At 54.4% G+C, this 17,681-nt stretch overlaps 1 protein-coding gene across 3 annotated transcripts in view; it reads right to left on the bottom strand.

The window, feature by feature from the left end:
• Positions 1-434: 434 nt before the first annotated feature.
• The window catches only part of RAB11FIP5 (RAB11 family interacting protein 5), a 43,050-nt gene continuing 25,803 nt past the window's right edge, over positions 435-17,681 (bottom strand). The window contains exons 4-6 of one of the 3 annotated variants that reach the window (XM_075092253.1): positions 11,966-14,557; positions 5,940-6,129; positions 435-4,813 (exon numbers count right to left, since the gene is read on the bottom strand). In XM_075092253.1, the coding sequence (XP_074948354.1) occupies positions 4,604-4,813; positions 5,940-6,129; positions 11,966-14,557 (2,992 nt within the window). In that variant the 3' untranslated portion in view covers positions 435-4,603. The remainder of the gene's footprint in view (positions 4,814-5,939; positions 6,130-11,965; positions 14,558-17,681) is intronic. The other 2 variants (XM_075092254.1, XM_075092255.1) reach the window with 2 other exon arrangements.

Genomic DNA, 17,681 nt, shown 5'->3' with positions numbered 1-17,681 from the left:
CGCTCAGCTGCTGATTTTCCACAAACCCTCAGGAATGCAGCAATAACCTTTACCCTCCTGCTACGCAGGGGCAAAGCCAACAGCGAGCAGCCCAGGAGCTGCAGGCAGATCCGATCCCCCGGGGCGGCGCGGCCACCCGAGCCCAGCTCCTGCCACGATCGTAAGGCGCTCGCAAGAAAGCTAAGAGGAGGTAACACCCCCTCGGGCGCGCCGATCAACTGAGGCAGGGGCAATATTCGGAGAGGAACACGAGGTAACCCTGCGGCACGGCCACCCCCCGCAGCCGGCGGGTGCTCGGGGACTGTTAATGATGCTGGAAAAGCTGCTGGAGAAGTTGGACGCCGTCATCCTACTTCAGAAAATAAACAGATAAATGTCACTCACTGTCCAAGTGCTATCGGCACAGACGCTCTTGTCAATAAATCAGACGTATCTAGGAACAGCTTGAACAACTTTTATTTTTTTTTTTAAAGTGCTTAAAACGTAAATAACAAGCTCTTTATAAACATTAGTTGCAACTATTAAAACATGAAACACACAGAACCCACTTCCTGCGTACATGAAGTACAGGGAAACCAACAACTCTGAAGACCCCGACCCTTACCCTCTCCCGTTTTGGGGTGGTTTGTGTTTTTTTTTACACCCCACGTTTGTAACACAAAACACACGGCGGTTTCTTCACAGACAAGTCGTAAGGCTGAGTCTTCGTGACACTTCATCCAGTATCCACATCCCTTCAGGTTTGTTCCAGTTTAAGGACACACCTTGGCGGTTCTTCTGGCCCATGACTCTGGGCCAGAAGGGCCGGTCAAGGCTAAAATAAATCACTTGGCCAGAGTTCTTTAAAAAGCAAGAAGCCCAGGCGTGGGCTGACAACAAAAGCAGAGCACAGCTGCGAGCACCAGCACCCTGCGGAAGACCTTGTGAAACAGCTTGAGTGCGGAAAGAGAAAGACAGACCAGGAGGCAAAAATACAGAGTGGTTGTTACGGCCGTGTTTAAAATGGAACCAGTGAAAAAAGCCGCTGCTGGCCCATCAAAACCCTTTCGTCCGCTTGGTTCGGTGAAGAGCGACAGACCCCGACAGACCAGAAGGGCTGCTCGCCTCCCGGTTTCTGCAAATAAATCTCTAAATACGGAGCTCTGGGACACGAGCAACTTGAGAGTATTTTCCCCCGCTTCTTTTTCTCATTCCCCTGCACCCACGAGAAAACATCTAGGACCTCAAAGCCATTTCCCACTGGTAACTTCGAGGTTTTAATGAAAAACATTCTACAGACTCTGGCTTCGGTGCTGTTGCGTGGTGCAGCCAAGCTTACTTGCCTAACGCAGAGAATAAAAACTGTGTGGTGAGGGAAAAAAAAACCCACATTTGCAGGATGGCGGAGTGGAGACACAGAGAACCAAGACAAGCATCTTTAAGATGCCTTTTCCTAAGCACAAGTCATCAGTTGTAGATACCTACGGACTTTTAAACGCTCAAAGACAGACATGAAACATCAGGGCTGTCGTCACCGCTTGGTTTTTTCCGTAGCCGCCCATCTCATGGGCGACACCAAGGTGCCCGCGCCGTACCCCCACCTCGGCCTTGGGAGATGTTCTGTTATCACAAAGTCAAGGCAAAAAGCGTTTTAGCCCTGCTTGCTCCAGCCTCCTCTGAGACGGCGTGGGCTCCTGCGGGTTCAGGGTCCGTGTCGCTGCGCTGCGACAGAGGCAGGTCACGGGAGGAAGCACGTATTGCTGAAAAGGCCGTACACCCGATACGGCCTGCCGTAGCTCTGAGATTAACTCGAATATATAAAGTGCGAAACACTCAAGCTTTGGAGAGGGGGGAAAAAAATAAGGCGGAACTGTCTAAGGCAGAGGGGGGATTAAGGGAAGCGGTCAAACGCGATGGAAGAGGAGGGCGAGGCGGCAGCGAGGAGGTGCAGCAAGCTCCTTAAAAACATTGGCACTTGTGTGTGGGGAGCACCTACAACGCCGATCTCTGACGGGGGAGAAATCCCAGCTATTTCTGAGGGAGCGGAGAGCCGGTGTGAGGTTTCGGCTCTACGCTTCCCCCTTGCTAATGCCCACCTGACGCAAGCCTTCACCGCTCAGCATCCCGGCCCCAGCATCCCTGCTGGTCAGCCCTGCTCTTCGGCTGCTGGACTGCTTTCTAGCTGTCCACAACTCCTCCCTGCCCGCTTTCAGATAAAAGGGAGGGCTTCCCCATGACAGATATCCACCCAGAAAGGGGACCCAGCTCTCAGGCCACAGGATCTTCTGATTATACAGGCATGGAGAGGTTTCTGGTACTTTTCTATAAGGAGAAAGAACCCCCTTCCCTCAGACCCTCACATCCTACACTAGAAACAAAGTCCCCACACGTGAGACATACAGAGGGAGGAGGAACATGAAGGCGCAGGTGGAGAAGGGCGAAACCCCAGACTACTCCCCACCTGGGGCAAAGGCAGGTAGGAACTAAAGGCTGGTAGCTGCTCTCGTCCCAGGTAACAAATCCTTCTCCTACGATGGTCTACAGGCTCGATATGACCGAACATTGTCAATGACAGCAACACCAATCTCCCCTTAACCGATACCTCTTACTCCAACAGCCTACTTCTCCAACCTCAGACTTCCAGCATGACCCAAAACTGTCTTTATCCAGCTGTATTTTGCCCTGGAGCGTTTGGCCTGCTCTCCCCCTGTGTCATCTCCTAATATCGCTCCCTCCCACGTCACGCGAGCTGCCCGTGCAGCGCTCCTGCCACAGACCAAAAGCAACCTGCACAGAGGGATAGGAAGGCTCTGCTGTCTGCATTTAAAACTCAACTCACGTAGTTCGGATTAGCAGGTAAAAACAGAAGAGAAAGCCGCCCAAGATGGGTTGTGCTGAACTGAGAACTGGATTTCGGAGCCTTTTTTGGTAGGAAACTGCTATTGTTCTATTGCAAAAGGCACGATTTTTTAAAGTCATGGTATAAACTGAAGCAAGTGAGGTAAAAACAACATGAGTAAAAACAACAGGAAGGTTTTAAAAGAATCCAGTAACTCTGGGAGATGTACAGGAGAGAGAAGATGCCTTACATGTCAAGACAGCTCAAGTCCCGCGCCAACCGACCCTCTGCCTGCATGGGCGCCTTCTCCAGCCAAAAACCTGGCAGAACGAGAGGGAGCAACATCCTTTCTACACCCTTCCACAGCATCTCCAAATCAAAAGCTGCGCTGTACTCCGCTGCGGCCAGGAGCATCGCTCACCAGCCTCAGGCTAACATCATCTACGGTTGTTAAACCGCGTAAATCAGAGGCCTTTAGACGGTTACTCTGCAGTTAGCAGCAAGAAGCATTCAGCTCCGAGAGCTGGCCTACGACGCCTAAGGGTGGGCCCCCGCCGCCAGAGACCTGACGCCGGTGTGTAGATGCGATACAGTTCAAGCGGTGCTGGGTACTAATACTGGCTCGAATGGGTTTGTGACCATTACTGAGTTGCTAGCTTTGACAGAGAGCGTTTGATGGATGCCTGACCCAGCAGGACGTCATGCATAGAGGTGGCCGGGTGGTCAGACATCCTTCTCCGCACACGAGCTTCGGTCCCAATGGCATTTTCCCGTTGCATGGAGAAAGATGATGCAAAGTCAATGGTGGGGGGCAGCCAGTGGAAAGCGATTCCTGTAGAAAATTCAGCTGTGGTTTATACATACGGGAACCCCGCCCAGGGCACGCTGGCAGCCTGGTGATGGGTTGGGTGGTGTGCAGGAAGATCTCCTGCAGTACAGATGGCACACAAACAGTCGCTGGCCCTTCTCCCATATTGCAAGTCCAGTTCTGAGCTGGGTAACTGAGGCAGCGTCAAGACTCTGCACGCACACGGTGATGGAATCGACACCGCTCGCAGTCAGGCTGCAACGGCGGCCTGAGTCCTTTACAGCCTCCGTCTCCGGCGCTGTCGCTTTGTGTACCATCTCCCATACGGTCAGGTACTGGTACAACTTGGAGCTGGCTCTTCAGATGGAAACCTTTCATTTGGGGGTACAACACATGGGGCAGGAAGGGAAAGAGGCACCCGACAGCAGCCCCTTCCCCTTGCTGCCCTGCCGAGCAGGCTCAGCGGACAGTAACGTGCTGGTAGACCCTTCCTGAGTTTAAGCACCCCCGATGTCATCAACTGATTTAACACCATCCGTCAGCCAGGGTACACCGCTTCAGGGAAGAGAGATGTGGAAGAGCATGGGCCGAAGAGCAGCAATAGCAGGATGAAGACATGGGCGAGGTGGTTGGTTTCCAGCCCCCAGATGTCCATGGACCACTTAAAGCACTGGCAGGATGAGCGCCCAAGAAGAGGCCACTTGGTTGTAACGACAGGGACCTAAGGAGGCATCTGCCTTGTGTGGAGGGCTCTGCTCCTCCCCATAGGGTAGAGGACAGCCCCCCACCCTATAGCTCCCTGGAGCCAGAGCTGGGATAAGCTTGGGCTGGGGAGGAGCAGATAACCTTTCCTGCTAAACTCTGCGAACAGAAGCCACTGGAGCCCTCTTGTAAGAGGAAGGGGGAGTGCAGGGATGTTTGCAGCGTGTTTATTGGAGAAGTGCTCTAGGCGAGTGATGCTGGTCTCTGGGGAGAGGTTACTTGGTCTTGCTTTCCCCCAGCGGGATCTGGAGGAGTGTGGGAGACTGTTCCATGATGCGCACCAGCAGCTGGTCAATGTAGTTCTCCAGTTCATGGATGTACTCCTCCTTCTTGCTCAGCTCCTTCTCTCTCTGCAGGAGGAGCTGGGTGAGTTCATCATGGGTCAAGTGATAATACTTGGCTGACTGGTCCACTGTGGTGGGATCCTGTGGTAGAAAACAAGAGGAACATTCAGCCAGTCAAATGAAAACCGCTGCTCCCTTTAGCATTTGCAAGGTGCAGCACAACCAGAGCAATCAGTATTTGCTTGCCTTCTTTCCAAATCTAACCTAATGAGCCTGAGACATTGTGCAACTATCACGTCATGTCTTTACAAAGCAGCTTTCCCACATGCCATGCAGTTGCCCAAAAATACTGGAGGCAGAACGACTGCCCAGATATCCAGGCCAATGCAGCCCTCTCCATACGGCTAGAGGTGACTGCTGAGTGCTTCCACCACCTGAGTGAAGCAATTTAACAGGGTTTACCCAAAGACTGTGTCAAACCTCTTTCCCCCAACAGTTAGAAGCTAAGGGCACAACACAGCCCATTAGCCCAGCATAATGAGGCCTGGCATTAGCTACTCCCCCTCTCTGGGGCTTTCCCCTTCCCCAGTCCTCCAGCAGCAGGCCTGGATCACAGCAGAAGAAGAGAATTAAGAGCTGAAAGACCCCTCAGGAGCTCCCAGAGGATGACAGCCCCGGGGGAGTCCACTCAGGTGAACCCCAGTGGCAGCATTTTACATGTTTCATTGGGGAGGCAAACAGAGCGGCAGCAGGCAAAGGCAAGGAGAAGGCGAGCCTGTGAGACTCTGCCCTCAGACATACCACACAGGTATTTTGCTCGCCTCAACATGCCAGCATTTAAAATACAGCCAGGCAAGCGGCATCTGAGCAAGGCTCCAGGAAGCACCTTCCCTCTGCCTCTGTCAGGAGAAAAAAATCCTTCAGGCCTTTAGTCAGGCAGCTATCGCATCCTCCACCTTTTGTGTCTTGCGGATAACCAGGCATTCGCTCACACACTGTACAACAAAACCCCCAAACCAAAGCAAGCAATGGGAGAAGAACGATGGGGTGAGAAGGGCCAGAGGCCAGGTCACGGAGGAAGGGAAGCCAGTGGGAGGCTGGGCAATCAGGATAAAAGATGTTGGGGTTAATCCACGTGGTTCTGCTCACGCTGTGGCAGGACCCCATTCTACCTCCCCCTACACCAGTTTTCCTCACCTCTGCCACCAACTACAGAACATCTCGAGCAGGCGGGAACGCAGCTCTCACCTCAGCGGTAGGTTCCTACCTTTAACTTCTTCGCGTCCGTTTTCTCCGGGTGAGAGGATGGGGCCACAGGCTGGACGCTGCTCGTGGTGACCGTCTTCAGCTTCTCCAGGCCGTTGCTCAGAGCGGTCGTCAGGCTGGACCTGTGCTGCTGCTTCTTCTCGCTGGAGACCTCTTGCACCACAGCGCTGATGGGTTTCACTGGGTGGGGACTAAGGAGAACAAGGAGGTCGGACAGTTAACACCCTGCCGAGCTGGGGAGTGATGCTGCTGGCTTTCCCTATGGTTTTTATGGGGATGGGACCCACTTATCACATTTAGTCAGCTCCACACAGCTAAATCCTCTGTGCTTGTGCTGCTCAAAGCTCACCTGCTCCGAGAAGAGAGAGGAAAGCCAGTGTCCCGCAGAGCAGGCAGCCCACAGCGCTCTCCGGCACTGTCTCCACCCAGAGATGAGATAAGGATCCCCAGGACATGTGTTCGGCAGAGATACAGAAGAGGTCCCCGTGCCCACACCTACGCTGCTCGCTCCACGCTGAGTGGGTTCTGGGTCGAAACTCCTGGCTGCCAGCTGTTGGCACAGCTGGGGGAAATTTAACCCAGGTCCAATGTAATTGGGAGCTGCTACACCCACTGCCCAGAGGGGCATTTTGCTGCCCAGGAGCCCCCAGATTAGTGTCTTGGGTTACCACTGATGCTTCAGGGATGCTCCTGCACCACTGTGCATCAGCTCCTGCGCTGCCTCAGCCCAAGAGCTGGGCTCCATCTGCCTGGAAGACACCACAAAATTTGTGCCCCTCCACTAGGCAAAAGTGGGGGGCAAGGAGATGGTGTCTGAATGCACCTTCTCTGTCACTTAAGGAATTACATTTCCATTTATTTTTGCCTCACTCTTCATCCAAAAGATTGCTTCTGGGCTTAAGCAAAGCAGCTTGCTTTTTAGCATGATGGAAAGAGAAGTGACCTGATGCTACCTTCCTGCAAGGAACAGGCAGACCTGTGCACCATACTCGGGACGAAAAGATTGTAAAATCCACCCAGGGGCTCTGCAAAGCCCCTGCACTCATCAGATGCGGCAGCCACCCTGCAAAGGGTGATAATCCCAACTGCCATGCGTCCGAACAATGCTGCAGGGGAAGGGGGACGTCTTGCTCGCAGGAGCTCTCAAGCAAGGCAGCCAAGCGCAGTCTCTCTTTACAAATGGGGACCTCAGGCTATTGATAGGATGGGTTGTGGGAGGAGGAATAACACCCGCAACCCCTGTGTGAGCTGTTAGCTGGGCTGGGACAGACGCCTCTCAAGTCTGGCTTGTGCTGTAACCGCTTGACTGTGCTTTATTTCCTTTTCAAAAGCAGAGCAGGTGGCTTTCAGCCCTGCTGGAGGTCAGAGATGACGGGTGCGGCTAGGACGAAGGTAACGTCACATAAGGCATCAGGTGGATGGCCAGTGTCCTCAAGGCTGGTGTCCTCGTGCCTTGTCAGTGGTGACAGGATCAGGATGTACCAAGCGATCTCCTCACTGTGCTGACAGGGCACATCTGCAAGTCCTCTTCAGCCACGATGATGCCTCCTGTCACCCGTTTGCTAGAAGAGGGCAGCAATGGTAGCCGCTGACCAGCTCCAACAAGCCAAAGGATCAACACCCCTTGTCAGAGCCGTCCAAGCACGTGGACATAGCCAAGGGTTCCTGGACAGCTTGACAGGGGCAGAGGGATCCCACAAATCAGAGTGGGAGTCCACTGACAGCACCAGGCGGTAGAGAAATCACCGTTCTGCACATCAGCCTCAAGTACTCTTCATCACCCTGGACTGAACCCTTCACCAGCAGAGCTGCAGACGCTGATACCGCATACAAGTGGTCCAGCAGTTCTCCGTCTGCTATGATGTAAGATGGGGTGAGGGTGAACCGGACCAGAAGCCGTGTACAGATCCTGAAAATTGCTCATTCCCAAGGCCTTTAAAAAACAGAAGTAATGACTTTGCTTGCATGAACCCCCCCTAGCCTCCTTCCCCAGATCCTGCAGTGAGCCCCACTCATTTTGGGCTAGGAAGACCACTGTAGGACTTCTACTATTCCTCAAAACACAGTGTCTGGGAAGGAAAGCGGCTGGGGAGCCAGCACAACTGCTCATCACAGCCAGATCCAAAGATAAGCAGCCCCAAATGCCACCCTCACCTCATGCATCCCCACAGCCAGCGCAGAGACTGAGACCAGACTATGGCTGCAGAAGCAGGAGGCCGACACCCCCAAGCAGGAGGTCTGCAGGGCAGTGGCTGGCCGTCACGGACACTCAGACCTCTGAAGGGGACCTCTTTTGGACCAAACTTAGCAAGGCTGCTCTACAGAATGAAAGCAACAGCCTTGGGATGGCAGTGGGATAGCTTGGAGGCATTTTGAAAGCCGGGGAACGTTTCCCGCTGCGAGTCTGGTGGCAGGCAGCTTTCAGCCCCATTGCCACTGGGACACTGGGAACGCAGTAATTTCTGCGGAGCTGCAAAAGGCATTTAAAAAAAAACAAAAAACAAAAAACAAAACAAAAAAAAAACCAAAAACAAAAACAATCTTTATCCCATTCTTTCCTGCTGAGAGGGTAGTGTGTGCAGGGCTCCTGCTGAGCAAAGCTCTGCCCCCTCGCCTTGTTGCTCTGAAGAGGTCCCAAAAGCAGGAGGGATTCCTCCACCCACGTCCCGCCCCGGGATGTCAGCACCGGCTACTTCCAGGGGAACAGAGGCTGCCTCATAGCCATGTCTGAAGTCCTGACAGATCTGCTGAGAAGTCGGACCTGTTTCCATCCGCCTGTCGATGAATGAGAACTTGAGAGCAGAATTAGTTGCTCACACCAGCAACCTGCCTAACCCAGTACTGCATCTCCAAGTGGACATAAGTCTACGATGAAGCTTAAGGCATTTGAGATGAAACACCTCAGGAGGACGGTGGCACAGCCCTGGCCCCTCTCTCTGAGCAAGCCTTGCACAGCTTTCACCGATGCTCCCGAGGTCGTTGCTGAGCACAGTGAAAAACTGGGGAGATTCCCCTACAGCAACTTGGAAATTAAGTCCTTATCAACCCATTAAAATGTTTCTCACCACGAACAAGAAACAAATCCAAGGAAATGAGCCTCCTGTGCCTGCAGCAGCACATAGCACCTGAGGGCCAGTCCTCTGTGGAGAAGGGGTCTATGGGAGCAAACGGAATGACTGAACTCGGGATCAGCAACTCTCCTCCCAGGTCTATCTGCGGACGTGGCAAGCCACTCTCCAAGCTCCAAGGGCTCCACAGGGTATACGTTCAGATCACAAAGGCTGGCTTGTGATTTAACCTGAAACCTTGTTCCCAGAAGAGGACGATTCTGCTGCACTCCTGACGTTGGGAAGGCACGAAGCAGTGTGTGCCAGTACCACCTCGGCACCTGTGACGTCCCCAGTCCTGTCACCTACAAGTGCCATGACATGCTGCCATAGTCACACGTCTGATTTCCCGATCGATGGGTAAGGAGCTGCACCACTGCTGGGCTCCTCCAAGGCAGCGGAGTCCCCAGAGCACTGTCATGGGCTGTCCTTTAGGTCCCCCTTGTACCAGGGGATGTGACCAGAGTCTCCTTCCCAGCGGTGAAGGTACCATCCCACCCTTCCCAAAGCGCAGAAAGGGGAGCCTCCACACACCTGAGTGTTGCAGCTCATGCTCCGAGCACCCACCTTTCCCCAGCGGCAACAGTTTTGCGGTGAGAGCCCTCCCTCGCTGCAGGAGAGCGGGGAAGGATCTGCAAATGCATTCCCGACACATCCTCTTTTGGACTCTGAATTCCCCAGCTGCATCTTCAAATCTGGCCCACAAGAAGCTGTTCCGGGAGGGCACAGCTCACTGTGACCGGGCAGTGCCCCAGCCAGACTAGGCAGGAGGTGCCGGTGTCACTCAGATATACAGGTTGACCACTTGACTTGCCATGTTGAACAAGGTGGCCAGCAGAGAGCTGCTCTGGCCACCTGGGAAGAGACGTGGGTCCCCACACCCAGCTTCCATCCCTCCCAAGGAGGGCACATAACCCCAGCACAACAGACTCACAATAATCCACAGCAGGTACTAGCTCCTCCTTTATCCAATGGAAGAGGAGGCCACTTTTGACCCAGCTATACCTTAATACCTGTCCTAAGTTTTAAGGCTTTCCCTTTTCTTTCTACCATTTTTCTGCTGTGGCTTTTCTTTGCCTGCGTGCTGCTGACCAGCCTAATAGGAGACGATTCTAGGAAAGGCAAGCATCACCACGGGGGCCTGGAAAAGGGCCTTTCCACCTTGCCTCTCTCCCCCCATGACAACTAGTCACATCTCCCCAGCCTTATAGAGTAGTGCAGATCCTCAGCCTTCCAGAGAGACCTCAGTAACTCTTCAAAGCTTCCTGAATCACAGCAGCCAGTGTCCAAAACATCTGCGTTTTACAGGTAGAGAAACCAGAGCAGAGGTGTTCAAGGATTTCTCAGATGTGCCTGGTGCCAGAAGCCAGCCCTGACACGACAACCAGCTCTTAGGACCAAGCCCTTTTTCCTCCCACGAGCCAGTCAGCCCTTGGATGGATGCAGTCAAGCCTGAAGATGACTGTGAGCACATCCTATTGACGAGAAGAGCCCTGGGACTACACGTCTCCTATTGCTTAATTTACCCTTTGGGATTGCAGGACACTTCTCTTTCCATGAAACATAACAAACCACCAAAATTGAGGAGGTCTTGGTATACCTGCTACCTGCAAATTTTGAACAAGGTTGTTTGTTGGAGGATGAATAATCCAATTAAGAATTATTTGAGGATCTGGCCTCAGTGAAGAAGAAAAAAATTTTAAAATCAGCTAACAGACCCACCTCTTGCTGGTCTTTGCTCCCGAGGCCATTTTGCACGTCAAAAGCACACTCGAACCAAGGAGGGATCCCCATGCGGAAGGGCTGGGAATCAGCTAAGTTCTGCTGTCCCCATCCTCCTGCCCTTTCTCTCCCCAGTAACCAATATTATTCTTGGGCCAGACAGGACTTTATCACTTCAGTGCCCCCATGAAGCTCCATTTGCCTTCTGTCACAGAAGTGAGGCTGATCGAACAAATCACTGCTAGAAGACCCAGGTCCCCATGTAAACCCTAAGAGCTTGATCCTTGATACTCTGGGCAGACAGAGCCCGTGACAGTCCTCTCCTGCCCAGGAACACCAGGGGGAAGGTGCACCAGGAAAACTAGATGAACTGAAGGACGTAGAGCAAGATTCCATGCCCTAAACTCAGCACCTTTCTCTGCTTCACGGCATTTCTACAAGCCCAAGACTGACCTGGGAGGAGTAAAAGCCCCTTCTTTCATCAGGTGCACCGCCACGGTACCTGCCCTTCCCATTCCCGTTATCCTTAAGGTAAATCCCTCTTGCTTCATAACCAACGGGCACCTCAGCAGGAGGGAGGGGAGAACGGCATTTTGCCACCACCCTGGTGAAACTGCTTTTTTTTTTTTTGCTTTGGAGAGAAGAAGGTTTTTAGTACCTGATGGTCATTTAAAAAGGAAAGAAACCAAAGCTGAATTAATGAAAAGGGAAGGGGCAGTAGCTGCGCACATGCCATGAAGGAACTCATGAGAGCATTAATGGCTGGAAACTATCCTGACAGGCATGGAAAAGGCACCTATTTTGCAAGCACAGGGAAGATGATGGAGCCAAAATTAGCACTGAGTGAAATGTGGATGCAATTCTGCTGCGGCTGAATTTTCAGCTGGGGCAGGTCTTGGATGCGTTAAGCCATTTGCCCTAGTTTAGGGCAAACGCAGGACACCGGTGGCCATTCCCCACCGTGATCCGAGAGTGCCAAGGCTTCAAGCTGTATAATCTGGACTCTCTGGGACCACGGGAAGGTGAGAGGAGAAAGGACCTGCAGCAACACATGGAGCGGCCTCCTTGGAGTCAGCACCATCGTGAGCTGCTGACACTGAGCCGGGGTCCACTTATCGGCCCCCTGGCGACAGCGTAAGGGAGACAGGGTTCACCTCTACCAAATACACACCCTTTGCCTTCCCCGGAGAGTGCTCACCTGGTCGTCTGCTGGAAAAAGGGCTTCTCAGCTGGCTGTGTCTCCCTGGGCAAAACCACGAGCGCTGAAGCTTGTGTGTCACCGGACTGCGGCAAAGGGCAGGGCTGGGCGGCTGCGCGGCTGGTCACGGCAGGGACCCCGCTGCTCGCGGGGCGCGCAACAGGGGAAGGGAAATCAAACTGTTCAGGGTTAGTTGCAGCCACAAGGAAAGGGGTGGAGAAGGCCAAGGGCTGGCTGTCATGCAGGAAAGGAGGCTTGCCTAGCGGGTCCCTGGGAAGGTTAGTGGGCTGGAAGCCTTGCCCAAGGGCTTCCTCGTGGAGGTTGGTGAAGCTGGAGCCTCCCTGACCAAGCCTTTCGGGCAGCACAGCTTGAACAGGGAGGGGGTCTGGTGGCTTCTCCACAAAGGGATTGCTTGGGGTGTTTGAGCTGCGTGCCGAAGCAAAGGGATTTCTGGGGGCTGAAGCATCCTGCTCACGCCTCTCCTCCACCCTATCTGGCTTCCAGAAATCGGCCTTCTTGAAGTCTATCCTGCTGTCTGCCGCCCATCGGCGCCACGGCCCCTCGGGCTTGCTGGCAGAGGGTCTGCCCTGCTCTGCCTCCCCAGGAGGGCTGGCCACTGCCTTGGGGGCACAAGGCTCAGACTGGCCTCCCGCTTGCCCAGCGGGGCCGGCCGCCGGCCCGTGCCGCCCCTCACCGTCACCCCACGCCAGCTCTGGCTGGGGTGGACTCTCCCCACGCGCTAACCTTTGGGGTCGTGCCACTGAGCCAAGACCCGCGGGGTGACTGGCTGCCTCCTGCTCTTCCAGAGCCGTCCAGAAGATTTCCGGCTGGCCCATGTCTAACTTGGAAGGTGGGTTTAGTCCCGACATACTGAGCTCCTCAGGGAATGGCTCCTGTTTGGAGGCCATCTCCCACTTGGCACCATCTGCAGCCCCCATCAGAGGAAATAAACCTGGCTGGGTTGAGCTCTCCTCGGCATCTGACTGGCCTAATCCATCCCGGGAGAACTTCGATGGGCAAGTCTCAAACTGCTCAGCTGCATCAGTCTCTTTCATCTCTGACCAGTCTTCCCCCAGAGAGGTGTCCCCTTTTGCCAGATCGCTAGCTCTCGCCTCCAAATTAGCTGCTGAGTCTGCAGTGGCAGATTTGGCATCCTCAGAGACCAGGAACTCACTCCCAGCTTCAGCTACGTCCGCTCCCAGTGCAGGCGGGATGGGAGATGCCGGGACAGAGGGCTCACTGCTCAGACTGCTCCTCGGCAGCTCCATATCTGCCTTCGGGCCTTCTATGTCTTCCCATTGCTCCTCGCTGCCTGGCTGCGGGTCGCTAGCACCCTCCTCCTCGCTGTCCCCTCCGCCGCCTGCGGCTGCAAACCGCCTTGGAGGTTTGGGGGGCGGCGCGGCCAAGCTGGCCGCCATCTCCTCCCTTTCTTGAGTACCCATCCACGGAGAGAGGACCACGTGCCTCTCACGAATGTCGGAGCTGAGTTTTACACGGCTTTCACTGGCCTCAAGCCGCATGCTAGCCTGGAGCCGGTAGACTGAAGTCCGTATGTCGAACGCGTCCTCCTTGCTAGCAGCACCCTGGGGCTCCATCGCTGGCTCGGGGGCCACAGGGAACTGTCGTGCTGCCACATCTGCGAGCACCCGCGGGGGCACGGCCACCACGTTGCTGCCTGGCAGGGTTTCGGAGACGGATTCGGGGGCGAAGGTGCTTCTGGGCAACATGCAAGCGGCGGCACGAGATCCGCTCTTCGCTTCGAAGGTGCCTTCGCTGAGGAAGGCTGGCTGCGGGCTGAACGCGCTCTCCTGACCCACGCCCTCCTGCTCAGCCACACTTCGGGCACTCTCTGACAGGTCAGGAGCGGTTTCGGTGGCTATGGTCATCCATCCGTTTGTCCCTGAACTAGAGGGTTCCTCCTCATTACTGTCCCCTGCCTCCCTAGCACTATTTTCAGCAGTTAGTGGTGTTGAAGCCTCTTTTTCCCCTGGATTTCCCAATGCAAACGCGGCTGTCCAGACTGTAGGCGTGCTGCTTTTCCTCCTCCTTCCCATCGACCCTGCAGACACAGGGCTCAGCACATCCTCTATCACGGTCGCTTCCTGGGTTGTGCTCACCAAGTTTGCCCCCACGTCTAAACTGGAGAAATTTGTCCAAGACCGTAGAGCTGCAGGCATTTCACTGCCGATTTGTGAATCGGCCTTTTCAAACACCTTTGTCCCCTTCTCCTGAGCCAGCTGGGCTGATCTTTCCGTTGGGCTGGCAGCATCGGGATCATCGATGAAAGCCATGTCCTCTGCCGCCACCGAAGCAAAGAAGTTTTCCTTCTTCGGTTCTGGTTTGAGCCTGCTGGTTGCAAAGGCATCGAAGGTATCATCCCACTCTGAGAGGGGAGGAGGGACAGCAGGTTTCTCATCTGGAGGAAGGTCTCCTTGTGATGGGGGAGTAGTTTCTGGAACAGGGACACAAACGCTTTTGGCTGGAGACTCCCTCTCTGAGTCTTTATGTCCTAGGGAGGCAGAGGGACTGCAATCCTCAGAGGAATAAAAGTTCCCAGCGACCTCTGTTGAAGCATGTGGCCCAGACGGGAAACTAGAGAAAAAGTGAGTAGGTGAATGAGAATTTAGTACCTGGTCAGCGAGGAGGTCCTCAAAGAAAGGATTGCTCTGCAGGGAGCTGAGGAATGGGTTGGTAGGGGACAAGCATCCGGACTGACTGTCTCCAATAGCGGGAGAGAGGTTAGCGCTTGGCATGCTAGCGAGATGGGCTACAGCAGCAGGAGGAAACTGGGCAGGGGAGCAGGGAGGAAAATGAGAAGGAGCATCTGAGCTGGTTTCTACCTGAGGAGACACTTCCAGGCTGTGGAGGGAAGACAAAACAGTCCTCCTGGTTAATGCTGTGACAGTGCTGTAAGCATACACCACACACACCACAAATGCTTCGGTTCAAAGCAATGCAATGATCAAATACATACTCGTCTCTCTTGTTAGGCAGAGCAATGATTATGGAGTCAAGGCGTGAAAGGGCATGCACGACAAAAAGGAAAGGGCAGCCCTTCTTCTAGAACAGTCCTCCAAATTCTCCCTTTCTGCCTTAGGAAGCCCCAAGACTCAGGAGTCCGAGAGGTTTTTCCCACCTCAGCTCATTTTCTTTTTGTCCCAACGCTGGTGCATACCCAGGACAGGCTGTGCATGAGAAGCCAGGCTGGGCTCTTGGGTCGGGATTACTTGAGCCAGTAACAGCACACAGGAGCGAGTCTTTCCCAGTTTACCCCAATGCCTCGTTACTTGTTTACCTGTTACCAGGACAACAGCGGATGCCGTGCTGCCTCTCGCACAGGAGGGAGGTACCACGGCTGCGGGTGGCCAAGGAACAAGAGCCGAGCAGGAGGGAGCACCTGGCCGGGATGTGGCCCTGGCTCCGCTCTTGACTCTGCACAGCCTCTCCATGTGCCCTTCGTCACATCCCTTCTGGCCTGAGGTCCCAAGATGCCTGAACCCCCACGGGGGACCCCAAGGAGGGAGGGATTCAGCACAGATTGAATTAAGACTGTCAGTCTCCTCCTGCACTTCGCCTCGAGTCAGGCAGCCAGTTCTTTGCTGCCTTTTCACAAGGGACTACACTGACCTTTCTTTGGGATTTAATTATCTTCCTTTGGGAACTCCTCCAGCAATGAGCATCACCACCCCCAAGGACGACCTGCCAGACCAGGGCTGGTCGTCTTGGGAGGTTTTCACATCACGAAGGGTGCGGTGTGGACACCCCACACCCCAACCGGTGCTCCCACTGCCACTCTCCCTCCTCCTGAGCCCTGTCCCCTTGACTCAGCCCTGCCGGGAGCAATCCCGTCCCCAGGATGGGAGCACCCGGCACCGGCACGTGCGGCTGCGCTGCCCCGTAACCAAGCCAGCGGGGCTACTTCCTTCTGCATCGGCCACAGCAGCTGAGCTCCAAACAGACCCCAGTCTTGGCTTGGGAGAAATATGGACATTGATCAGCCAGCACCGGGCATATCAAAGTTTAATGAGGAATGAATAAAGTAATTGCTTTGCCAATATGCACGGGGTAGGTCCAGCCCTGGAACTACACGACGGTACCACCCTGCCTCACCCGAGTGGCTCACCAGGACCACAAGCAGCACTGGAAGATCACGATCAGCGTACTGTCAAATGGCAAAGTTGCTTGGACAGCTATTTTAATCTGTTATTATGGATGTGCAAAAAGCCTTAGACACATTTTGAAGTGCAAAAATGCCACCTTGAGGCAAAAGTTAAGGATGTGGGAAGGCGCAGTGAGCATCGGCTGCTTTTAAAGCAGGCAGGGTTATGTATCGGCAACGCGCCTTGGACCGTGAGCGATGCATGACGGGCAGGAGCCCTTGCACACTGCAGCAGCAGGGTAGGACCCACTTTTCCCCACTCCTGGCAGCTTCAGAGCCCCCCTCACACATCACCTTCTGAGCAGCTACCTTGTCAAGGTGCCTATTTATGCAATCAATGCCACCAAAGTCCCCCCCGTCCTGGTTTTTAGGTAGGTAACACACACAGCAAGCGGCCGAGCGCAACAGGCTCAACTCCAGCACCCATCAGACACTACGCCAGATACAACTTAGCAGAACTAGTAATTCAGGCACAAAAAAAAGCCTCAAAACCTTCATTTCCACTCTAACCTGCAGCTCACTTGGTGCTGCGGGCAGAGACAGCTCATGGGTGCCCTCTCCTGCTGTCGCAAAGCAGCAGTGGTGGCCATGGTGGACGTGCCCGTCCCTGCCGTGCTCTACCGCATCCCCACGTGCTCCTCCGGCTCGGGCCAACGGTGTGCAGCAGGGTGGAAAACCTGTTGAGGGCAGCCAGGCACGCACCTCTGCGGAAGATAACTGTGAGCAGCCCAGCTCTCCCTGCGTGTTTTAAGCTCTCAGCGAGCATAGAAAATCTCCAGGAGAAGCGATGGGAGAAGCTGATGGAGAACGTGATGGACTTTTAGGCACAAACCACCCCAGAGAGACCGGCAGCCACTCTCTGCTTGGGAGCCAGCCTCTCTGGGCACACTGTGACCCAGGGATCGGCACATGGTTGGGGTGCTCCGCATCTGAACCCTGCCTCCAGCACAAGACCCACTCCAGAGCATCCACAGGGCTTCCTTGCTCTTCTGAAGAAGACCATCCATGAGGCAGCAGTGGCGCAGCACAGCAGCATTTGCACGAGGGTACAGGGCAGCCCATCTCGCCCCAGCTCTCTATCACCACTATTCGGTGTTTCCCACCTCGAAGGTCTCAAGGTTATGGCTTGTATTGACAGAGTCCCTCAATTCTTCTGGTTTTCTGAATGCAGAAGGTGCAGACAAATACCTGCAGCTGCAGGGCAGCTCCGTGCTCCTCAGCTGAACACACACACTGGAACACATGCTCCTGTTCACTGCCACTTACTGCAAATTGGCCTTTTTTTCCCTAATCACCCTCAAATTTAAGCTCTGCGGAAGAGGAGCACAGCTGCCCATGACCCAAGGACCGCTGGGTGAGTTCACAAGATCCACAAATGGGTTTTATCTGTGGTGGAACAGGGCAAAACACAGCAAATTTTCCTTTCCAGCTGGAAAGGGAAGGTAGCAAGGCCCAACCTGAAACACCACGATCTCAGGGCGGCTGCAAACAGCACACGCTGCTGCCCTACCTCTGCTTGCTCCTGCGATGGCTCCTTCTTGCTGGCACTTGTTTTAA

The sequence above is a fragment of the Phalacrocorax aristotelis genome, chromosome 4 (genome assembly GCF_949628215.1).
Source record: "Phalacrocorax aristotelis chromosome 4, bGulAri2.1, whole genome shotgun sequence".
In the NCBI taxonomy this organism is placed as follows: Eukaryota; Metazoa; Chordata; class Aves; order Suliformes; family Phalacrocoracidae; genus Phalacrocorax; species Phalacrocorax aristotelis.
Note: the sequence above shows the minus strand (reverse complement) of the source record. Positions and strands in the feature narration are given on the sequence as shown.